The following is a 26,165-nucleotide window of genomic DNA, read 5'->3' as shown; positions in this document are numbered from 1 at the left end:
ATTAATTTCAAATTCGAAACATCTAAACCAGTACCCAGTTTCAATATGTTTGTTTTAAAATTAAACAACTGCAATTTCTTAATTTTTTCATTTGAATTGTTTGATTTCTTATTTCTGACTTTCTGATTCCAGATTCCTGATTTCCAATTTGCAATTTCCAGTTTCCGATTTCTGACTTTCTGACATTCTGATTTCCGACTTTCTGGCTTTCTGACTATCTGACTTTCTGACTTTCTTACTTTCTGACTTTCTGACTTTCTGACTTTCTGACTTTCTGACTTTCTGACTTTCTGACTTTTTGACTTTCTGACTTTCTGACTTTCTGACTTTGTGACTTTCTGAATTTCAGACTTTCTTACTTTCTGACTTTCTGACTTTCTGACTTTCCGACTTTCTTACTGTCTGACTTTTTGACTTTCTGATTTTCTGACTTTCTGACATTCTGACATTCTGACTGTTTGACTTTCTGAATTTCTGACTTTCTGACTTTCTGACTTTCTGACTTTCTGACTTTCTGACTTTCAGACTTTCTGACTTTCTAACTTTCCGGCTTTCCGACTTTCTGACTTTCTGATTTTCTGACTTTCCGACTTTTTGACTTTCTGACTTTCTGACTTTCTGCCTTTCTGACTTTCTGACTTTCTGACTTTCTGACTTTCTGACTTTCTGACCATTTGACTTTCACTTTCTGACTTTCTGACTTTATTTCTTTCTGACTTTCTGTTTATCTGAATTTCTGACTTTCTGACTTTTTGATTTTCTGATTTTCTCACATTCTGAATTTCTTACTTTCTGACTTTCTGACGTTCTGACTTTCTGACTTTCTGACTTACGTACTTTCTGACCTTCTGACTTTTTTGCATTCTTACCATCAGACTTTCTGACTTTCTGGAATTCAGACTTTATGACTTTCTGACTTTCTGAATTTCTGACTTTCTGACTTTCTGACTTTCTGACATTCTGACTTTCTGACTTTCTGACTTTCTGACTTTCTGACTTTCTGACTTTCTGACTTTCTGACTTTTTGACTTTCTGACATTCTGACTTTCTGATTTTCTGGAACTTTCGACATTCAAACTTTCTGATTTCCTGACTTTCTGACATTCTTACTTTCTGATTTTCTGACTTTGTGACTTTTTGACTTTCTAACTTTTTGACTCTATGACTTTCTGACATTTTGACTTTCCGACTTTCTGACTTTCTGACTTTCTGAGCTTCTGACTTTCTGACTTTTCGACTTACTGGTTTTTTTGACTTTCTGACTTTCTGGACTTTCTGACTTTCTGGCTTTCGGATTTTCCGACTTTCTGCCTTTCTTATTTTCTGACTTTCTGCCTTTCCGACTTTCTTACTTTCTGACTTGCTGCCTATCCGACTTGCTGACTTTCTGACTTTCTGACTTTCTGACTGTCTGGTTTTCTGACTTTCTGACATTCTGACTTTCTGACCATTTGACTTTCACCACTTTTTGACTTTCTGACTTTCTTTCTTTCTAACTTTCTGTTTATCTTAATTTCTGACTTTCTGACTTTTTGATTTTCTGATCTTCTCACATTCTGAATTTCTTACTTTCTGACTTTTTGACGTTCTGACTTTCATACTTTCTGACTTTCTGACTTACGTACTTTCTGACCTTCTGACTTTTTTGCATTCTTACCATCTGACTTTCTGACTTTCTGGATTTCTGACTTTCTGACTTTCTGACTTTCTGAATTTCTGAATTTCTGACTTTCTGACTTTGTGACTTTGTGATTTTCTTACTTTTTGACTTTCTGACTTTCTGACTTTTTGATTTTCTGACTTTCTGAAATTTTGACTGTTTTACTTTCTGACTTTCTGATTATCTGAATTTCTGACTTTCTGACTATCTGACTTTCTGTTTTCTTTGACTTTCTGACTTTCTGCTTTCTGACTTTCTGACATTCTGAATTTCTGATTTTCTGATTTTTCAATTTTCTGACATTCTGACTTTCAGATTTTATGACTTCCTGACTTTTTGACTTTCTGACTTTCTGCCTTTCTGACTTTCTGACTTTTTGACTTTCTGACTTTCTGACTTTTTGACTTTCTGACTTTCTGACTCACTGACTTTCTGATTTTCAGACTTCCTGACTTTCTGATTTCGACTTCTGGCTTCTAATTATCATCGTTACTAAGATGTTAAATATTATAATTTGTGAGTTTTTGAAAAAATAAATTGTTTGTTTTTGATTTCGATTTAAAATAGCATACAAAAAGGCGTTTACAAAAAAAAGTTCAAAATTACTGTTTAACGATTGTTCTTTTGACTTTCTAATATTTGGAGAACAACATAAATTGTGCTGAGATAGCGTTAAATTTAAACTCCATGCCCCTGACGGCTTATTTACGAACAGCTTTCTGGATTGTGTTGACAAAGTAGAGCGTTTCCTAATATATGGGGATATTAAAATCGAAATTCAGGACTGAGGACGTGTGTGGATTAATGGTACAAAATTCTAATCAACGTTTTCTTTTTCTTCCCTCCCTCCTTCCCTCGTTTCATCCGAAACCTCACAACAGGGCGGCTCGATGCCAAATACGTCAAGTAGCGTGCCGTTCCTGCTCTCGTCTAGCATGCAGTCGATCCGAAGCCGCCGAACCTCGACGGTGCTCTCGTCTGGCCCGCTTGGTTCCGGATCCGGTCTGCTGCAGCAGCTCGGTTCCGGCATGGTAAGACAACTGACTGGTTACGGTGGTGGCTCCGGTGCCGCAAGTCCGGTTCAACAGTCTATTTTCAATGGAAATTCTAGTAGTCAAACTCGAAACAATTATGTACGAAAGTGTCCGTCACTCAATATTACATTTAGTGGTTAAACTATTTAGCTTTAAGCCATTCGAACTCCTCAAAGTGTTCTTCCCCTAGAATCTATGACCGTCTAAAGACATTCGTAAACTCTACACCCTCACACTTTTAAACTAAGATCAATAACATTTAAAAAAAAACAAAACTTTTATCCATTGTTGTTGCTATTTTCTTAATCTCTTTACAAACTCTATGTCGTTCGTCTTGAAAGCGTCTCGTTGTAGGGACTTTCAATCCATAACACAATACACAGTGTGATATCTTTCTAATCTTGTCAACACTTTTTACATCAGCACATCTATTTAGTCTAGCCGTAGTTAGTCATAGCGGCCAATCGTAAACACAATCTCTCTCTCTAACTATCTCACTCACAATCTCCTCATGTAGCTATCCTTCCTATTCCATAGAAATCATTCAAACTTCTTCACCCGTATCTTTCCTCTGCTTCCTACTCAAACAAATTGCAGCCAGCTTGAAAATCTTTCCGAACTTAAAAGTTCCCCTACCAATCACACGACAAATCTCGTTCAAAACAATTTGAAATCCTGGGTCAAGTGTCCCGGGCAGAGGTCGTAGAGGGTCCGAACCAAAGGCCATGCGGCTTATAGGGACGTTTGTATTTATAGAAATGTAAGCTAACCCTTTCACTGATAGTATTTCGATGCCCGTGTACAGAAACTAATTGAACCTTTGAGCAAAGTGTAATTTCCATTACGAAAATGTACAATCCTGAAACGAGTCACGTAAGTACACTAAAGTATGAATACGGTTTAAATTTTTCAACCCCAACAAAGAGATCATCCGAAGGGTGGCGAATCCCGAAAGATGGAGAAAGGATGAATGTCGAAACAGATTTTTTTCGTTCGCTCCTTCGTTCCGCAAGTTTACGTGTGCATGATATTTATACACATCCTTAAATTATAATCGAAAGCAAGCAAACGTGTATAGAAAAGCAAATAAATCCAAAAACTCTTCAACTCGATCCATCGAAAATCGCACTCGAATACCATTTGTGCGAAGTTAGGTACATCGTCAGAGCAAAAGAAAAAAATGGCAAAAAAAAATCAAGAGGGTAAAAGATGCGAAAATTGGAAGCGAAAGCTCATCTCCGGTGACTTTAAAGCTACCCTCTACCTACTAACTGGAAAATGATTATGTGCGTGAATTGAAAATACGGTCGGAAAGAGTGAGGATGATTTCGTGTCCGTAGAAAATAAAGACTGATTCGCGAAGACGAGCAAAATTACGATTTACATTCCCAAGGAAGAAAGACCGAAAAAAAATAAAAGATGCAAACAAATTCAAATTTGTTTGCACAAAATTGAGTTTCCGAGAGTCATTAACATTCGAGGTTCAAGAAGAGAGAAAAAAAAGATCTATTCTTTTCGTAGCACGCAGATCATACCCACGGAATTCCGCCAGAGGGAAAAAAAAGAAGCCTTCCAGTGTGATAAGGGACAATACCGGGGCGTCCGGTAGTATTAAGATAAACAAAAGTTTTGTAAGATATAGAAACGATATAATTAATACGGAGATTTTTTTTCCACTGTTTTCTTGTAGAATAAAAAAAACCGCTTCTGTTGATGGTCGATAAAGGAAAGATCTTTCGCGATAGGTTATCATGAATGCGAAATTTGCTGTTTTCCAGTTGGCAAGAAATGCCTTCGTGTCTGTAATTAAAAATTATTGGAAAGCATTCCGTCCATTCACAGTTACAGCACGCTGTCCAAATGCGGTGCCCTAGTTTTGCCTGTTGAAATCATAACCCAATACTTTTATCCCCAAACGAGAATCAATTGTTAGTGGCTGTTCCGAAAAACGTAAATGCTAGAACAGCTTCGATTGGTCTGAAGTTGTTCCTTAAGTTTTAATCTTACTTAAGACAATAAAAATAACTTTAAGTCTATAAGACTTAGATCAGAGCTCAAAATGCAGAATTTGGAGAGAAAAAAAACTGTTTTTTTTAATAAACACTGAACGTACCGGAGGAGGTCAAATGACATTTTTTGAACTTCAAATGTCTATAGCTCCTACTATAATTGATTTTCGCATTTTTTTTATACATGACTTTTTTTTCGAAATGTATGGGAGAGTGGGGAATCATGGGCCACTTTTTTTCGTTGTTCCATAACTTCTTTATTATAAAAGATAAAATGAAAATAAAAAATGGTATGGTTTTCTACATTTTCAAGGTATCAAAAGGTATTTTTTTTTTAAATTTAAATAAGCTATTTTCCCCAAATTCTGACTATTTTAAAAAAAAGCAATATTTTTTGGATTTTGAAAAATGGTGGGGAATCGTGGGCCATTAAATCCAAATTGACCAAATAACTTGCAAAATTTATGAGTTGACCCAAAAATGTGATTTTATAATTAATTTCGTTATTTTAAAGCAATTTCAGATGATGAAATAAAAAAAGAGAGCTGTGTATGATCGAAGAGATTCCAAAACCTGGCTCGCGAAAGTTTTGGCAAAATTCCTTATATAGGATGGACAAAATATTTTTCATAACTCTTCATTTGGCATAAGAAAACTTGAAATATAGTTATAACGTATTTTCAGTTCTGAATGTGTATAAAAACTTAATAATATAGGTGAAGCAAGATGTGTGGCCCACGATTCCCCACAAGCTATGATTTGCAAATTGGTTGCGTTTGTGTGACTCATTGAAGTTTCATTAAAAATTCCTTTTCCACGTGAAAGATCATGCCAAAACTAAGATCATAAGCGTATGAGCATATTTTTGTTATGAATTTTAGGTTCTCCATCGATGCAATTAGCGGGTGTATTTTTAATTATGAAAGTACATTTTTCTAACTTTTTTTTAGCTTGATAAATAAAAGAAGGATATGATGCGTATTTAAGTCAACAACATATAGAAATATAGGCTCACGCAAAGCGACGACGATGACAGTTGGTTCGAGATTTTTATCTCAACACACATCTGAGATATTAAAAGTGGCCCACGTTTCCCCATGGCCCACGATACCCCACTCTCCCCTACGTATTTTTTCATAATAATATTTTTTAAAGTTTGTAGATTTCGAACACATAGGGTAACGGACTTATTTTAACCGGGTACATATTTTTGACCACCTTGAAGCTTTTTCCCAATATTTCTCTTTTAAATAATGATTCTATTTCTCTTATAATTATGATTCTAATTATATCAAACATTTCATTTAAATAAACTGATAAGGGAGAGAAAATTTAAAATAAAATTTTGATTTTTCAAAGTTGGAACGAATCAAGTCCATTTCAGGAGGATGTGCCATTATTGAAGTCAACTTTCAAGAGGTTTTCTGCATAGCTGTTATAAATTTAACAACTACGAACAAACATGTTCACAGCCATGATAAAACACTTGCAAACTAGTTTACAAGCTCGAAGAACTAAAAAAACTTGTTTTGATAGCAATTCGCCCATGTCGAAATTAGGTCCTACTGCATTCCTTAGGGACTTGTTCTGGATCAACATAACCTGGGTATTAAATTTGCTGTTAATTGTCCATGAACATAATTAGAAGTTGTACGACTATGAAGGAATTGGGGATACTATTTCAATCACTTATTATAAGTTAAATTTTTAAATTTGGCATAATTTTATTTAATCAACACGCTAAAGCCCAAACTCGCATTTAGACGGGGTTCATATATCGGCAAAAAACCAAGCCAACCATTGTTTTAACTTATTTTTTGTGCACTATGCTTTAATTTAAAAATTCACATTAACGGCAGCTTTTTGATAAGCAGCATCAAAACATGAAAACATGAAAAAACTGGTCTTGCGCTAAACTACATCATTATTTTTTATGCTTCATGAAAATCAAAAAAAAAAATTAAGAAAAAAAAACTTGGTTAGGTAGAAGATACGAAATATAAACCCCGTCTTAAGGAGGGGTTCGGAAAAAATGACAACAAATCGACAAATTTGCAACGAGTTTAATTTGTGTAACAGTTGAAACATCCCATTTAACATTAGGACATTTTTTACAAAAATGTATTTACCTATAGCAATATATGTTTCAAAAGTTGAGAAAAATTGTTGAAATGTGTAAAAATTACAAGCGAGAAAGTACTAAAATTCTAGTTATTCAGTCCCTGTGGTTATGCAATTTGAAAAAAAAAATTGTTGAAAAATTTTCTACAACGACTTTTTTTCTAGGACAAAAGTTGTTTAAAAGATAAAACTGAATTTTTCAGCATCTGGATTTAAGATGGTTAAAAAGATAGAATGATTCTCACACATTTTTATCATTTTGAATCTATGTTTTCTATAAAACTTATGCTAAATCAGATACACTAAGGTTTTAGAAGTCAAAATGTATCAGTTGATGTCGCTAAGTTGATGATATCAGACTTTCTTAACTTATCATTGGGTCGCCTGAAGAAGATTTGCGTTCTGAAAATTGATTCAAAAGATAAGCCAACTGGCCGGTATTTAACACTGTAGAACAAATATCGGCGAGATTGCAGTGTGCTGTCAGAATTTCAAAACATTTGAAACACCCTATATAACGGAGAAGTTTTTCTATTTTTACTCTATTCTTATCGAAAAAACCAAACTTGAACACAAGAATAAGAAAGACAAGATTTACTGAATTATTCGCATAATAGCGCATCAATCGCTGCCTGTAAATATAGCAAAATAAAAAAAAAACTTTTTTAGTTTGATGGTGGTCCAAAATTGGTCCAGTGGGTTGTCCAAAATAGAAACCTGGTGGTCCAAAATAGCAACCAGAGTAATGATCGGAAAAATGCGTTTTTAGGCTTAAATCTTGTTACATTGCAACGAACGACGATATGTTTCGATAGAAAAAGCTTTGACTCCGTAATGAACGGGCAAAGCAGTCAAAAATTGTAACATGTACTTTTTTATTTCAGAAAATAGCATAGCCACTTCCCAAAGCGGTCCTAAATAGGTTTGTTACCGTATGTGGTAGGGTAACGGACCTATTTTGGACCGCTTTGGGAAGGGGCCATGCTATTTTCTGGAATAAAAAAGCATATGTTACAATTTTCGTCTGCTTTATCCATTTATCGCGAAGATCAAGGCTTTTTCTATCGAAAAATATCGTCGTTTGTTGTAATGTAACAAGATTTAAGCCTAAAAACACGATTCTTCGATCATTACTCTGGTCAGTATTTTGGACCACCAGGTTTCTATTTTGGACCACCCTTTGGACCTATTTTGGACCACCCTTAAACCAAATAAGTTTTTTTTTTATAAATTTTGCTCTATTTCGACAGCGATTGATGCGCATTTATTTAGTCTTTTTTATTGTTATAGACTAGTCAAGTTTTGTATGTTCGATAAGAATAGAGTAAAAACAGTAAAATTCCTCTGTTATATAGTGTGTTCCAAATGTGATGAAAATTCTGACAGCACACTGAAATCTCGATGAAATTTGTTCTGCAGTTTCAATACTGGCCAGTTGGCTTATCTTTAGGCTCAATTTTCAGAACGCAAATCTCCTTCAGGCGACCCAATTATCATCAGTTGAGAAAGTCTGACATCATGAACTTCGCGACATCAATTGATGCATTTTGATTTCCAAAACCTTAGTGGATTTGGTTTGGCTTCAGTTCTATAGATAGATTCAAAAAATAAAAATGTGCGAGATTTATGTTATCTTTTTAGCCATCTAAAAGCCAGATTTTTTTCACAAAAATTCAGTTTTAAGTTTAATACTAACTTTGTTCTAGGATAAAATTTATCGTTGGAGTAATTTTCCAACAGTTTTTTTTAATTGCATAACCACAGGGGCTGAAAAACTAGATTTTTAGTACTTTTATCGCTTGTAAAATTTTTACATTTCAACCACCTTTTCCCAAGTTTTGAAACATATATAGCTTTAATTGAATATATTATTTGATAAAATTGTTCTAATATTAATTGAGATATTTCAACTTTTCCAAAAATTAAACTCGTTGCATATTTGCCGATTTGTTGTCGTGTTTTTCCAAACCCCTCCTTTAGACGGGTTTTATATTTCGTTTCTTCTACCTACCCAAGTTTTTTTCCTCGAAAATCATTCCTGAATGCACTCATTTTACTGGCAATCCTAAATGTTTGAAACTTTTAGACCAAACATTCAATAATTTATCATGAAGCATAAAAAACAATGACTTAATAAACAATTGGTGCAATTCCAAGTTTTCATGTTTTGAGGCTTCTTTAAGCTGTAGCTTTTAACAACTGCTTATTAAACAATTGCCATTGATGTAGCCATTGATGCCATTGAACCTCAGCTAATAACGAGTTAGGGGGCTTTGGCGAGTTGATTGAATAAAATCATGCTTAAATTCCAAATTTTATTCATAATGAGAGATTGAAATAGTGTGCATAATTCTTTTATATCGTCGTACAACGTCTTATAACGTTCATGAATATTTAACAGCAAGTTTAATACCCAGGTTATGTTGAGTGGTCCAAAATAAGTCCCTAAGGAATAAAGTAGGACCTATTTCGACATGGGTCAAATTGCTTTTAAAACCAGTTATTTTGCTTTTTCGAGCTTGCAAAATATTTTTCACGTGTTTTATCATAGCTGTGAACATGTTTGTATTTGTAAAATTCATCACATCTATGCCGCAAACCTCTTGAAAGTCGACTCCAATAATGGCACGTCCTCCTAAAATGGCCCTGATTCGGTCCAACTGTGAAAAATCAAAACTTTATTTTCAATTTTCTCTCCGTTAACAGCTTACTTAAAGAAAATTTTAGGTATGATTAGAATTCAAAGAAATAGCTTTAACTTGATTTGTTTAAAATTTTTATGAATAACATGATTTATGAGAGAAATATTGGCAAAAAGCTACAAGGTGGTCCAAAATATGTACCCGGTCCAAAATAAGTCCGTTACCCTATACCTATTTATACCGTCGGGGTTCAAATGACCCTAACACTTTTTCCGCTGAAACACTTTTTCCGCTAAAACTCTGTTTGTTTCTAGACAATATTCAGCCACAATAATTTATTTTAAAGTTATTCAAAGTCGAAGATTTTTTTTTTGAAAAAAAAAACATGCTTTGGGAATAAGGCAGTAAATCAGTGCTCCAAGAGAATCAACATTCACTTAGAGCCTGAGAAAGCTGAAGTAAGAAACTATATGTTACTTATATATGGAATTTTTTCGATATCAACTGAAAAGTGACGCCCGTGTCTGGTTTACCTAACTGTTCAAAAAGCTGTACAATGATTGTGGCTTGTGATACAGCTTAGTTGGCATGTCAGTTTCCTCCTGAGCCGATGTTCACGAGTTCGAGATCAAGACTAATCATCGAACACAGTTGTCCGGCCCAAGCAACTATAAGTTAAGATAACATTCCTCTCTCAGGTTTGATCAGTTCAATCGTGTATTGTTATTCGATTTCTTTTCTGATCAATACTTAGGAAGCAAAATGAACTTTTAAATTGACTGCTAAGCAACTACTAACCAGCTTCAGAACGCACTTTTTAAAGCAGTACAAAAATCGAACAAAAAAATACTTTTTCGCTCCCTCATGTGCCTTGAAGTTCTCTAGTCCGCAAATTTGTTTCAAATTAATCAAACATAGATATTTGTTACTAACTCAGATTTAGATAATATGTTTTTACCAAGCCTCGAACCCGTATTCACCGCTTCAAAATCGAGCTATTTACATACTTGCTGTTTTTGTTCAACGATTTTACTTGATGTGATGATTTTCTTGAAAAAAAAAACTCTACGGTTCTTAATTTCTGCTTTTATTCCACTTTCAAGCTGTTAAAAAGTCCTTCCAGAACTAAATATGTACTTCACATTTTCGTTTAGCAAGTGACGATTAGTTTGTTTATGCAAAAGTTGAAGTTCTAAGCTTTAAAATCTACTTCAAAGATCCCATATTGCGGAGTTGCTTTTGAACGCCCGTTGGAACTAATTAAAAACTTTCAAGTTTACAGAACATTACAACAGCGATTTTTCGCGAACTATAAAGCTGCACAAAAAGACTTGCAACCCTTTCATAATTACTTGATGTTGAAAAAATGAGAAGTTATACCGTCAACTGGGGCATCATGCTATACTTTTCAACTTCAATGGTTTTTAAAAACATAATGTCCCCAGAAAATCAAACCGCTTGTACACCAAAAGTTTTAAGATTGATGGGACATCAAATTGACGAAGTCAGAAAAATAATTGGTCATCAGTTACTATTAAATTTACAAAAACACACGATTTTCACCATATTAAGAAAAAGAGCAAGTTGCAACGAACTTTGTGCTTAATAAAAAATCAAATGAATACGTTTGAAAATTTATAGTATTTGATATATTTGTGGTGTCATTACGCAGAATGTACCAAATGCGGTAATTTTTGGTTTTGTTGGAAATAAATTTGGCATTTTTTTTGTAGAAAAAGTTTTTCACATGAAAGCATAAGGCTATTGCATACATTTAGGGGTAAAAGTAACTACGAAAAAATCTACTAGTTGAAACCATAAACATTAATGTTTGGATGGATAAAATTTTAAAATTAACAAACGCGTGATTCAAAATAAATTATATTCCAGCATTTGGAAACGAGATTAAAAAAGTGAATCTTTGATTGGCATCTTGATGCATTTTCGCCCAGAGTGGTTACTGAATTATAAAAACATTTATCCAAAAAAAAAATTTGGTGATTGTCCTGAAACTGCTTCGTTGAATTCATTGTACTGATTTCGAAGAAAAACGAGCTTAGATTGTAATAATCGATGGTAAAGTCACTGGAAAAATGCATGGGGTATGGTGGGGTAAAAGTACTACCTTAGTGCTATCCTATTTTTAGAAAATTTTGCAGTTATTTTTTTAAAAACCATGAACAGCATTAGATTCCCTAGACTTTTATCTCTTTTCTAAAAAAAATACGAAGATAATCGATCAACGCATTTGATAGCAGTAGTGAAAATGCCAAACTGCTATCGAAACGAACCTCTGGGGCAAGTTCGAATGATGTTAGGTAAAAGTACGACCATTCAGAATTCCATAATTTAGCATGAAGTCAAGAGGAAAATTATTTAATATCAATCTTTGCTTACTACTGTGTTCGCTTCTGATACAAATCCTATACATGGGCGAGCAACCTGCGCGGATTTGGAGCTCTTCACTAATTGTCCATGTTCAACAGGTTTACGAAATCCAGTTCTCATCGTATTTGAGCAATTTTTCGCACGAGCAAGTCTTTGTAGAAAGTTAAAACTTTCCGTTCAGATTTACTTCAGTAGACCCTGTATATCATTCGTAGTTTTTCCCCATTTGCAGTTTGTACTTATGCCCCTTCAAGGTTTCTTGTGATTCATAGTTTATTGTGCAAAACAGAGACATATTAATTAAATTCTTTCTTCGGCATTTGCTAGTAGTTGAAAACAACTAAACAGACACATTAAAACTTTCATTGAAAGCCAGATTTTTTATTGCTCAAACATGTTTGCGGTTATTTTAAATATTTCATAATTTGGGCAAAAAAGCTGCTTTACCTCATTTTTTGGAGTATTTTCAATTTTTCCAAAAAGATTTTGTCTGGATGAAGGCAGTCCAAATTACTATCAATCCACGCCAGAGTTTTTAATTTTTGCTGTTCCCGGTTTAAGATAATCTCAAAACGTACTTTTACCCGACTCGTACTTTTACCCCACCCTAGTCTACTAAAAACTTAAAGTCGATTTAAAAGAAATGGCCATCTCAGTATTCGATGAAATTTTTTTTTGTGGTGATGGGTCGTGATGGGAAAAATGTGGTCTACAACTCATCTGAACATCGTAAAGTGATTGCTCAAAAAAATTCTTATGAAAACTTTTTTATGTTTTGTTATGAAAATCGAAAAACATGATAAAACTTAATTAATCATTATGGTAACCCATTGACTCTTGGCATATTTGAAAGTAAGAACAAACATAAAGCATAGTGTCGCAATAATTGTAGATGGAGGGGGGAGCTCCGTTTGATCGACCTTTATAGAGCGTTTGAATAAATCTCAATAAAAATGACCAGATGCTTAGAGTTGATCATTTTATTTCCAATAATTCACAATTATAATGTTTCTAAAGTTTTTGGCTGAAAAGTTTGACCCATTTCAAATGTTAGTCTAGATAATTTTTGGGAAAACTAAGTATGCCAAGTTACTTTATTACGTAAGATGTTGATGCCCACAAGTTTTATTGTATTCTGAGAAGGTCATGCCAGCTTCGTGTCGATTTGGCGTGAAATCCGTCAAATATATCAATTAAGTGGGACATAAACAGCTAAATCAGTCCATTTATATTTTTATAGCTGCGACATATTTCTTTATCTTGTATATCATCTTCATCATGATAACTAGTTAATGAATCGTCAATACAAGGATTGGTGCTGTTTCCAATCGTGCGCCGTTTTTTTTTTGTTAGGAACACTTCTGTTGTGCAGTATCGTAGTCAGGCATGACAAACAAATACGCAATGTTTCATCCAGCTCATGATTATATTCTATGGAATGAATTTTTTCGATCACATTCATTGTTAACTTACGTAAATTGTCCTGACGGCACCTTGGATTATTGATGCCTGCACGGCACCTAGACTTCTTAATCTGCGATAAAGAAGTATGGACGTGATGAATGTTTACGAACTACTTTTCAACACTGTCCACGTTTGATTTTTTTCGAGTTGTTATTATAATTGACCATTTATATAATCGTTAGGTACAAACAAGTGCATTTAAGTATTGTGTATAAATTTAGTATGCACATTCAAAAAAAAGATGTTGGCGAAAGAAAGCAAAGAAGAATGATGAAACTGTGCCACAGACTAACGTTTAATCATGTAAACGTTACTTAAAAATTTTGCAAATTAGTTTTGAAACAAAACGAAGCTTTTTAGACCCCAGGGATTGAGAAATTTAAAAAATGACCTCAAATAGACTCAGTCTACTTAGCAATGAATTGAATACCATATACTATAGAAACAAGCTTCAGGTAATCTACACTATTTATTTTCTTTAAAAAAAATTGCACTATTGAAATAAACTTTTAGTTTCGAATTAAAATTGTATACTAAAAATATATTTTATTTCAGTATGGACTTGGAAAAGTTTTTGTTAGAAATTTTTTTCCCTTAAATATGCACGAGTTGCAATGTATGGACGATTTGTAAGCATTTTTACTACCCGTCTTAGAAAAAAATTGGCGTTTTTCGGAAAATTCAGTTTTAGTTTTTAAAATGCATTTTTCTCAATGTAAGACTTTAAAATATTTTTTGTCAATTTTTTGATTCTAAAAAATCAATCATTTCACTAAAACTCTCCCATAGAACACATTTATATAGGAATTGTAATTTTTTAGCTAAACATTTTCAAAAAAGTTATAAAAGTTTTAAAAGTTGGCCTGAAAAGTTTGGCCCTTTTCAAATGTTAGTCAAGATTTTTTTTGGGAAAACTAAGTATGCCAAGTGCCTAAACTACGTGAGGACTATACACACACAAAGTTTTATCCAATTCTAAGAGGGTCATGCCAAATACTGTGTCGAGTTTGCGCGAAATCCGACTGTTATGAAAACTGATGCTATCTACTACAAATATTTTGTAAACTGTGAACACTGAAAAAGTAGTATCGGAATGGTTACATAAACTATTGCAATCAAAAATTCCTTTGCTGCAGCAAAATTTAATACTATACAGCAAAAAAAAGTATTGCGATATTACATCAAATACCAGCACATAACCTGAGTCGCAAAAGGTACTTAATTTTACATTGTCTTGATGTACCCGGCTGTTTGGAGACAAAGAATTTCCTAAAAAATAAAAAAATAATGTAATTTATTTTTGGAGCTGTGGGTTTGCTTATATTTTTAATTAATATTAGTAGGGGAAAGTCGGGTAAAATGGACACCCTAAGGTAGAATCGCAATAGAAAATAAGAGCTTTTTTCATCGCAGTTTTCGTGCAGATGGGCAGTTTAGGTTGTTTGCTAACGCATTAACCATTGGAATTAGTAAATTTCCGTCATCAAGACTGTTTTTATAGCTATTCAAAACATGCTTGCAAATTACACTTTTCAAAAATGGTCAGGTAAAACGGACACTGCTCAAAATAGGTACATTTTGCCGCAAAAACTGCTTTAAAATTAGATATTTTTGTGAGTTAAGTTTTTGAAAACGTTTTTCAATCTAAATGGAACCAACTGGTCCGAGTCCAGAAGCGAAACAGTGTGGTTTCGGAATTTCGTATTTTATAGTCGCTTTCTTCGCCAGAGATAATATTTTTACATTTTTTATGGCCTGTTTGAGATGGTGAGTGCTTTTCGACCGACAATAGCTCTTACCAAGGTGTTCTGAAGGCATATGGAGGAACAAACCGATGAAAAAAATTAAAATACCTGGTGAAACTGTCCGTGTCCTTTTTACCCGACCTTGAGGTGTCCGTCTTACCCGCCTTAGCAAATTTTTTTTCAAAACGTTTGTTGTTCTAGCCCTTTGACCGAAATTCGCTGATTTTCCTCCGAATGGTTAAAAAGAAATTTAATAAACACTCTACCTTTGAAAACGGTTGAAATTTTTGAAAATTTTCCGAGTTATGAACTTTTTTAGAAGGAGAGAAAATTACATCAGATAATGGATCCTCAAAGTTTTTGTTTATTTTGTTTACTTTTATGGGACCTTACATGCTATAAATAAACACAAGGTATCCAAAGTGTTGATACACTTAGACGAACATATTCCCATCATTAAATTTGTGCCAAACATTGTAATTTTCGAAATATTGAAAGTGTCCGTTTTACCCGCTGTGTCCGTCTTACCCGACTTTCCCCTAGTACTTACAAGAGAAACAAATACAGTTGAGATCCGTAATCCGTTTCTTAATTTTTGAAATGAAATCAAATTTGAACGTCAACAGAAGAAAACATTGACTACTTGATGCGGATATCACATAGAAGGTTGTAATATTACACTTCACGGCGTATTCACGTTGTGCACATCATTTAGATGCATTATTGCAACAGCAATCCGTAATCTCCAAACATAACATCGTTTATCGTTACACTTTTTTATGCTGTGTATGCTTAAAACAAAAGAATTTTCTATCTATCCCTTTAAGTTTTTGGTTATTTTCGAATCAAATCATAGCCATTTCTTAACGTTCCCAGCCTACTGGATAATTTCGGCCATCTTCAGAAACCTGACCGACGGATTCAAACACGACGACCTCAAATACAAGAGCCGACATCACAACGACACCGACGCCGAGAATGTTCAACCCTACAGTTAAAATTTGGATTCAAATCGAATAAGACAGCCGTTGCAGAAGCACGCGGCAATACAATTCGTAAGCGCAGAAAAAAAAAACAAATAAAGGTTTCTGAAGATGGCCGAAATTGTCTAGTAGGCCGAAACGTTAAGATATTGTTATAATTTGATTCGAAAATCACCGAAAAATATCAACTTAAAAAGATAAAAAAAACCGGCGGTGATCAAAACTCGTTTACATCTAATACGTAGTTGCACTCTCTGGAGCCACCTTGGCTTTCACAATCTCTGGAACCGTCTTCCTTTGTTGAAATTTTGAGTAGGTGACTAACAAGGCTGCCAAAAGCACAGAAAATTATATGTGGCTTGTGATATAACTCAGTTGAAAAGTCAGTTGCCTCCTGAGCCGATGTCCGTGAATTCGGGCTCAAGAGTAAACATAGTTGGATAAGCATTTCAATCACTCTCCTCCAACTGCAACGCTGATATAAAGTCGCGATTGTCATAAAGATAGTAAAACGACTGTAATCGAAACGCAAAAAATACAGAAAATTATGTAATATCATTGACTTTCGAGCAAACCACAGATTTCCCAAATTTGACACAAATTTTTTAAATTAGAAATTTTTATATCACTATTGACTTTCAATTTCTGATCTTATAAATTAATTTATATTTTTCTGAGGTTATAAATTCCTAATGGCCTAATTTGTTATCTTTTGAAAGAATTTTGAAGACTTGAATTGACAAAAAAGTCTGTCGAATCGAAGACTATTCCCGTGACTAATCGTCGTTTCCAGAATTCCCTTCATTTAAAAAAAAAGTTAAAATGGGTCAGTCTAACTATTTACTATGCTATTTTGTACTACGTTATATTAATATGTTATTCGATGTTGAGCCTATTGGTAAACTGTATGACGAAGCCAGATGATGTTAGATATTTTCAAACAAGATCTAAACTTGACATGAAATGGAAACACCTGAGCTCAAAGAAAGTAGCTTTTTGTTTCCGAAAAAAAATAAAACCAAAATCTGATGATTCGACAAAAAGCTATCTGGAATCCATACAACGAATATTTTTCATTATAATTAAAAATCAACACCGTCAAACGGGGCATCATGCAACAGCATGGTTAGATGCAACTAGATCGCTGCAAGCTTTATACCGTCAAACGGGGCATCATGCAAAAGCAGGGTTAGATGCAATATTTGTATACCACAACACTCATTCAATTTTTATTTTAATATACTGTAATAAAGTTATCATTGAATGATAACAAATTGATGATGACATAGTTTTTAACATCGTGAAAGAGTTTTTTAAAGTTTTTGATTCTAATAAAAAATTTAAAAAATCGGGAAATAGATGTACAATTTTTTACATTTTTCGATGCCGTAAAAAACTTTACCTCGTATGACGGATTGGCTTAATGAAATCACCTACAAACTTTATATTGCTTTCATTATCCTATACCAACACTGTTGGTGTATAAATATTGTTCGGACAATCACCAAGTTTTTTTAAATAAATATTTTTATAATTCAGTTAGCTGACTGGGGAAAAATGCAACAAAATGCAAATCAGAACTAAATCTCATGAATTGCGTTTCCGTATGCTGGAAAGTGATTGTTTTGCATCATGCGTTTGTTAACATTAAAATTTTTGACATATTATTTATTTACATGATTCAAGATAATAGAAAATTTTGTAGTATTTTTTACCCCTAAATGTATGCAGCAGATTAACACTTTTTTAAAAAAAACATTTTTGACAGAAAAAAATGTAAAATTTAATTCGAACAAAACCAAAAGCTACTATAATTGGTACTTTTTGCGTTATGATGTCACAAATGTATAAAAAACTTTCAATTTTCAAACGTTTTCATTTGATTTTTCATTAATTACAGAGTTTGTTGCAACTTACCCCCTTTTTTGAGTAGGGTGAAAGTCGCATGTTTTTGAAAATTTTAAAATAACTGGTAAAACCAATATTTTTTTCTGACTTCATCAATTTGGTGTCTCATCAGCCTTAAAAGATTTAATGTACAAGAGGAATTGACGGTTGACGGTATAGAAGATTCAAATTCTTAAATTTTTACACCTCCCATAACTTTTTTTGCTTGTTTTTGCTGCCAGAAATAGCAATAAAAATTTTGGAAGCGATCAATCCATTCCTGAATAATAGTAACGAGTTTTTATATTGCATGGGAATTTGTATGGAAAAACAAAATTTTTCATTCAAAAATCACCAGAGATGTACTGAAAGTTGCAAAAAATATATCTTTAGATGAAAAAGATTCCGTGATTTTATTAGTGCATTTTATGTGAGCAATGCACAAACCTAACTTGTACCCCAGAAAAAAAAAATCGATGATATCCGAAAATTTTCATTTCAAAATTCATTTTGTTTTTAAGTTTTAGCGTTTTCGACTGCTTATTTGAAATCTGTGTAACCGTAGGATGAGAATAAAAAAAATCTTAAAAAAACTGTTTTTTTATTCAGATTTTTTTATTTTGAAATGGTTATAACTTTTTTCATGAAATGCTTAGCTCCTTGTCATGTTAGCAAAAAATAAAGTTTCAGAATAGTCAAAACCAGACCAACTTCATTTCAAGCCCATTTGAATTTTCTGGATTTTCTTCCATTCAAATTTCCATACAAAATTGAAACGCGTTGCGCTCACTCAGGAATCAACAAAATAATCTCAAATTTTACACTGATGCTTGGTGAAGCAAAAGGCATCAAAAAAATATATGGGAGCAAAAAGTCGTTTTTGCAGTGGTCTAGATGCAACATTCGCTCAACACTTATTCAATTTTCATTTAATAATGTAATAAAGTTATCATTCAATGATAACAAAGTGATGATGACATAGTTTCTCACATCGTGAGATAGTTTTTTAAAGTTTTTGATTCTCATAGAAAATTAAAACATAAATTTTACATTTTTCGATGCCGTGAAAAAATGCACCCAGTACGCAAATTGCCTTAATGATTTCACCTTCAAATCTTATATTGCTTTAATGACCTATACCAATACTGTAGATGTAATAAAATTTTTCGGACAATCACCAATTTTTTAAATAAATATTTTTATAAGTCAACTACCAGTCTGGGCTAAAATGCATCAAAATGCAAGTCAAAGATCCACCTTTTTAATCTCGTTTTCATATGCTTTTTCATATGATTGTTTTGGATCACGAGTTTGTTAATTTTAACATTTCAACCATGCAAACATTTTTTTTATAATTTCAGCTAGAAGAATTTTTTGTAGTATTTTTTAACCCCTAAATGTATGCAACACCAGACAGAAAAAACGTAAAATTTAATTCGAACAAAATCAAAAATTACTGCAATTGGTGCTTTATGCGTTGTGACGTCACAAATATATCAAAAACTATAAATTTTCAATTTTCTCAAAGAATATATCATTTCACCGATATAGCCGATAAAATAATTTCATCAAATTGAAAACAAAGTTTATTGAAACTTACCCCTTTTCTTAAATGGGTGAAAATCGCATGTTTTAGTTAATTTAAAAATAACTGGTGAAATCAAAAAGTTTTTTGACTACATTAATTTGATGTCCTCAAAACTTTTGATGTACAAGCGGTATGATTGTCTGTGAACATTAAGTTTTTAGAAGCCATTAAAGTTGAAAAGTGTTACATTATGTTCCAGTTTGCGGTACTCTTCGGTCATTTTAGGTCATATTTTCTTTTGCGTTTTGAGCTCTGATCTTTACGTTTAATGATTCTCGATTTCATCAATCAGCTTTCTGTACAGAAGAGTATGTGTATGTTCAAAATAATGTAATCTTATATCAATTTGTTTTTGTGGAAAAATGAATCATTGTATCATTATAAGAACTTGTCAAAAGAAAATTAAAATCCAATTTCAATAAGAGACTTTTTTCACATGTTTACAACAATAATTGTGAATTGACTTGTTTCCTAAAATTTCTTATTTCGATTCATTTTCAGACAAAAGATTTTTTACTGAAATAATGTTTGACCAACCACTGACTGGCTTAAACTTAAAAATTATCACTTAGAATCAAGCAAATACAATGGCATGGCATCTTCAAACAAATGTTTAAAAAAAAACTTCAGCAAGACAATTTTAAAGCAGTCATTCAGGCGAATAACAGAACAGTCTTCGTTTTAGTGAATGGAAAAGTTGAACCCACACAACTTTCTAAGTCTCACCTTGGCTGGAACGGTCCTGCCCCATACTCTTTTTGGCCAACTGGTGGCGCCCCGTAAATTGTGACGAGAAAAGCGGTCCGGAAGTTGCAACATAATACAGGCATTAACATAAAATTTTAATTAGCTTAAGTTGTAGGTAGTCATTCTATACGGAAACAGGTTTGCCTCCAGTTCAAGTTCGTATCCGATTCCCTATTCCCAGCAAATATGTATACACGAATGGCCCCCGGAGAAATTTCTCCATGGTTGACTGGATTGTGGGAGGAATTGTACGGACGTATCAGTATCAGTCGAGGGTTTCCCACGCAGTAATCTGGACCAAGTGCAATCGTCGAAACAGGCACTGAAGTGCACTTCCTGAGGGTTTTAAAACAGGCGTAATCCATTTTGTGACATCACCTGAACAGTGAACAGAGACACTTCCAGACAAACACACTCCATCCACACTCCAAGTGACAAGGGAAATCGATGTACCAATCGAGACAGATTCAGATGAGCATTCAGCAGCTTTAATGCATTCATTAAGCGTGTGTATACCTACTAATCCCAGCAGCAACTTGTTCGATGTGTCGTCTACTTTTGCAGTGTTCTCTGGTGTCAATTAAAACTGCCTACACACAAACTTGCTAATCAAACGTTGTCGTCCACTTCTCAGCTTTCATTGTAGTCCTGGATGATGTAGATCTTCATTTGTCTATGTCAATTACTCCACTCATTGAACATGCAAATCTAATCAATATGTATATTTCTGTAGCTTAATGAAATTTAAAATGAGGCTCTCTTTCACACACTCTTCTCTTCCGTATTTTCAAACACTGTACCATAATCATCACTGAAAATTTTTCGAATATTCAAAAATAATCTGTTATGAGTTTTTAATAATGGGAAATGCAATTGAAAAGCAAATAACTGAAAATGGATGTTGTAAAACTGTGCTATTTTCTCTGTATGTTTAGCTTTGCTCTACTAAATCGTTTCTTTCGCATAAATCACTGTCTGCTATTCAAACTTTAGTGTAAAGCTTAGGTTAGATCTCGTTCGTGTGTACTTTACGAACTCTGCCCGGGAAAACCGGGAAAATCACGAGCCAAAAAAAAAACGGAACAAAAATCCGAAACAAAATCGATGACCCAAGAGTTGAACTTTTTCTGTAAAGTGTTTCGCGCGAACGCTCGTTCGGTTTGTTATCTTTCGTTGAAAGGTTTGCTCGTGCTCCAGGTTAAAATATCAGTATGATATTCATTTTGTTATTCTAATTTCACAGACTATAGTTGGTATCCTAAAACGTCTAGAAAAACAGAATTTTAAAGCATAGTGTATCTAAATGTTCAATTCGAATATATTATCTGAAGAAAGACTTATTTCGGTAAAAACTTTCAACCAATTCTCGTGCACGGTTGCGAGAATCAACATTTGTCCAACTTCAGCATTATGAAAATTAAATCCAAATTAAATGTACAGGACCTCCGGGAAAATTACCATTATATTGACTTTTCGTTTTGCAAACATTGCCAGCACTCATCCCATTTATGAAATTCGCCACATTTAATGCGAATCCAACTCACCGGGTCTACACCACAAGCAGAACATTAACAAAATTTTTCACTTCGTTGTTCGCAGCTGCAATTAAAAAGTTATTCCAACTCGCAACCCCACAACTCTCTCTCTGTGTTATTCGCCCGATGTTAAAAAAAAAACGAACAAACCCCAAACTTTCCCAGCATTATTGCTCCCTCTTTGTCGATCCCCTTTCCTTCTTCTACTTCTACTTCTTCTTAAACAACCCGAGCAAAAGCGTCCTCAGCATCATAACCAAACCACCCACACACACAATTCACGCCTTTTCATCACACCTGGAAAGTTTTTTCCCTGTCTCTGTGCTTTCATCATCACTTGCCAATCTACCATCGCTTTTAACAGAAATATCATCACAGTAATTTATAGCGTCTGATAAAAAAAAACCAACCAATTAATTACTAAAATTCCATCCCACGCTTGCCAACCCCCTGCTTAAAGACTTATTGGATCAATCAGCATAGAAAACAACATCCGATAACCGATCCATCCACGTCGATACAATGCAATGTTCGCTTGTAAACATAATCGCAAAATTTATCCCATGAATAAAATTTTCCGCTCAATTTATTGTGCTGCACTAACCCGACTGCCTTTCGATTGCACCCCAAAAAAGTAACATTTTTCTTGTTTCCAAAAGATTTTTGCCACAAGCCAAATCAAAATTTATCTCCATTTATCTTATTATGTTTTCTAGTGCACATCTAAATGTATTTTATTTAAGTCAGCACCACCTTTGCATTACGAATTTAAAAAAAAACACCTTTGCACAAACGAATAGAAAATTTTGCATACTTTTCAGTTTGACCTTTGCAAAAAAAATAGAATAGAAAACTAAAAAATGCTTCAAAGCTTCTTCTAAAGGCTTTTTAAAATGAGCAATCCTTAATAATAATTAAAAAAAAATAATTCTTCCAATAGGAACATCATTCGAAAATTTTTGAAATAATTAATTAATAACACTAGTTTACAAAATTTAAAAAAAATCGTGAACTTGATTAACTGACCAATATTTTTAATGTAAAATCGGGCGCTGAATCCGAAAATGAAATTCAAAAAAATCTCAGTAGAACCGTTTTTGAGTTATGCTCCAATTTTGAAATTTCGGAAAAATTAAAAAAGTTATTGTACTTAGATTGAAATATCTCGGATGGCATAACAGTAATTTGAAATCCCTCTTTTGCATTTTGAAGGTGAATAAATTTTCTATCGATCATCCCAACATTGTTTTTGCGTTTGACCAACAGTATTGTTGATATTAGTGACTTTATGAGAAAAAAATTATAAAAAACGCATTTTTTTAGAGAAAATTTTGCTTCAACAAAAGTTTTAGACTCAATAGTAGCATTTAAAAAATCTGGTTTTCTTTTGCCCTTAAATGTCAATTTAAAACAAAGATTTCAAGTGGTTGTTTATCAAAATCGGTTGAAAATTGAAGAAGTTATGACTACTTTACCATAACTGTAATTTTTGCAGTTTTTAATAATTTAACGAACCGCAGTATACTTATAATAGTATAGGAAGAATAACACATGGTAAATCTCACTCGCTCCAAGTCAAAATTATTTATTAGCTTACCAGAAGGTCACATGCCAAGTTTCAGAAAGATCTGACCATAGGGAGGGGTTGCTTGAGTCTCAAACGTGAATACAATTTTAAGGTTTTCTGCCCGGCAGGAACAAAAAATACTGGTTTTTCATCAATAACTTTTTTCATCACCAGCCGATTGTTTTTTATGGTTGATTTTCTTAAAGCCTAAGTTGAGACAAATATTTCACCCGAAGACTGCAACACGATTGGACTTGAAGTAAAAAAGTTATTGCAGTTCAAAGGCCGCAAATTTTGTTCAAAACGCAATGAGTACTTTTTACTCATTGCGTTTTCTACGAGAATTTTCGACCAAAACACAATCTTTGAACCGCAATAACTTTTCTGTTTCAAACCCAATCGAGTTACAGTCTTCGGGTGAAATATTTGTCTCAACTTAGGCTTTAAGAAAATCAACCATAAAATACAATCAGCTAGTGATGAAAGAAGTTATTGATGAAAAACCAGTATTTTTCGTTCCTTCCGGGCAAAATACCTCAAAATTGTATTCACGTTTGAGACTCAAGCAACCCCTGCCTATGATCAAATCTTCCTGAAACTTGGCATGTTACCTTCTGGTAAGCTAATAAATAATGTTGACTTGGAGCGAGTGAGATTTATCATGTTTCATTTTTCCTATACTATTATAAGTGTACTGCGGTTCGTTAAATTATGAAAAAATACAAAAAAATGCTATCATGGTAAAGTAGCCATAACTTCTTCAATTTTCAACCGATTTTGATAAATAACCACTTGAAATCATTGTTTTAAATTGACATTTAAGCGCAAAAGAAAATGAGATTTTTTAAATGCTACCATCGAGTCTAAAACTTTCGTTGAAGCAAAATTTTCTCTAAAAAAATGCGTTTTTTATAATTTTTTTTCTCATAAAGTCACTAATATCAACAATACTGTTGGTCAAACGCAAAAACAATGTTCGGATGATCGATAGAAAATTTATTCACCTTCAATATGCAAAAGAGGGATTTCAAATTACTGTTATGCCATCCGAGATATTTCAATCTAAGTACAATAACTTTTTTAATTTTTCCGAAATTACAAAATTGGAGCATAACTCAAAAACGGTTCTACTGAGATTTTTTTGAATTTCAGTTTCGGATTCAGCGCCCGATTTCACATAAGAAATGACCTTCAGTTTACTGAGTTCAAAAATGCTGTAAACTAGTGTAATTAATTGAATTACGTTAAAGTTTAAATTTCTATGTCGCATAAAATTTCATTCACAGGTGTAAAAACGATTTCAATATTATGCCATTGCGTTGATCTACCGTTCGAATAAGGGAGTCCAAAACTATAAAATGGCTGCAGATAAGTTTTTCCCAAAACCTATTGGGAACTATTACCTTTTACAGTCTAAATTGTAAAAATTATATTTTATTTTAGTTAATTCAGGTGCAGTAGCATCCATGAATAAATAAATCGAATGTAACAGCGAATATGTTTTCTACTTTTAAACTAATGGGTGATACGGTCAAAGTTTGGTCAAGGGAAAACGCATGTAATCGTTTATTAAAAAAAAAACAAATTAAATTTCTTTTTCAAGTTTCGTTAGTATAAAATTCAGGAAAAATATTCAGTTAGGCTTCCGAATCCGAATTGTCGGGCCTTACGCTTAACCCCTGCCATCAGATTTTGTATAGCCACCTTGTCCACCTTCTTCGCCGCAGAAAGCCAGTTTGCCTTGAACTGCTGCTCCTCCTAAGCAGTTTTTTTTTTGTCTTCTCTAGTTTCCGCTTGACAATAGCCCAGTATTTCTCAATTGGGAGGGCTCTTGTCATTGGGAACCACCTGCACGTTGTTGGCGTGTACTACTCCATGGCCTTTTTACCGTAATGGCAAGATGCCAAATCCGACCAAAACAGTACGGAACAACCGTGTTTCTTCAGGAAAGGCAGCAGACGTTTATACAAACACTCTTTTACGTAAATTTCTTGGTTGACAGTCCCGGAAGCTATGAAAATGCTACAGGTACAGATGGCTTGCAAAACCAGATATTTCTTCGCGAACTTTGACAGTTTCATGTGCTTGAAAATATCTGCTACCTTTCCCCTTCGTTTTGCCGTATAAAACTCCTGTCCCGGAAGCTACTTGTAGTCGGCTTTGACGTAGGTTTCGTCGTCCATTACCACGCAGTCAAACTTCTTCAGCATCGTCGTGTACAGCCTCCGGGATCGCGCTTTGGCCGTCGTATTTTGTTTATCATCGCGATTTGGAGTCACTACCTTCTTGTAAGTCGATAGTCCGGCTCGTTTTTTGGCTCGATACATGGTTGTAGACGATACACCCAGCTTATTTGCGGCATCTCGGAGAGAGAGAGGTTGGGGTTTCGCTTGAAACTACCGGCAACTCTCTTTGTCGTCTCAGCGGCTTCCGGTTTTCGATTTCCCCCCGATCCAGACTTCCTGGCTGTCGACAAACGTTCCCCAAACACTATAATTACATTTGTAACGGGTGATTTGGCAACTTTTAGCGATTTTGCCAGCTTTGCGTGCGAGAAGCTCGGATTTTCGCGATGCGCGAGCAAAATTTTGATACGTGCTCTTCTTCCTGGACGGCATTTTGACAACTGAAGAGTGAATTCCAAAATCAAAATAGGAGCAACATTCTACACACACACACCTTCAATATGAGGGGTGTTCAGGTTTTTCAAATGCAAAATTGAAAGAAATACGTCAAGTTGATATTAACCAAATTTTGACCGTATCACTCTTTAAACTATCGTTGAAAAATATTAG

At 33.8% G+C, this 26,165-nt stretch overlaps 1 protein-coding gene across 7 annotated transcripts in view; it reads left to right on the top strand.

Annotated features, from left to right (window-relative positions):
- The window catches only part of LOC129758711 (SCY1-like protein 2), a 248,924-nt gene that overhangs the window by 164,927 nt on the left and 57,832 nt on the right, over positions 1-26,165 (top strand). For all 7 annotated transcript variants that reach the window (XM_055756307.1, XM_055756305.1, XM_055756306.1 and 4 more), the window contains one exon: positions 2,542-2,691. In XM_055756307.1, the coding sequence (XP_055612282.1) occupies positions 2,542-2,691 (150 nt within the window). The remainder of the gene's footprint in view (positions 1-2,541; positions 2,692-26,165) is intronic.

Source organism: Uranotaenia lowii, chromosome 3, assembly GCF_029784155.1.
Source record: "Uranotaenia lowii strain MFRU-FL chromosome 3, ASM2978415v1, whole genome shotgun sequence".
Lineage (NCBI taxonomy): Eukaryota > Metazoa > Arthropoda > Insecta > Diptera > Culicidae > Uranotaenia > Uranotaenia lowii.
Note: the sequence above shows the minus strand (reverse complement) of the source record. Positions and strands in the feature narration are given on the sequence as shown.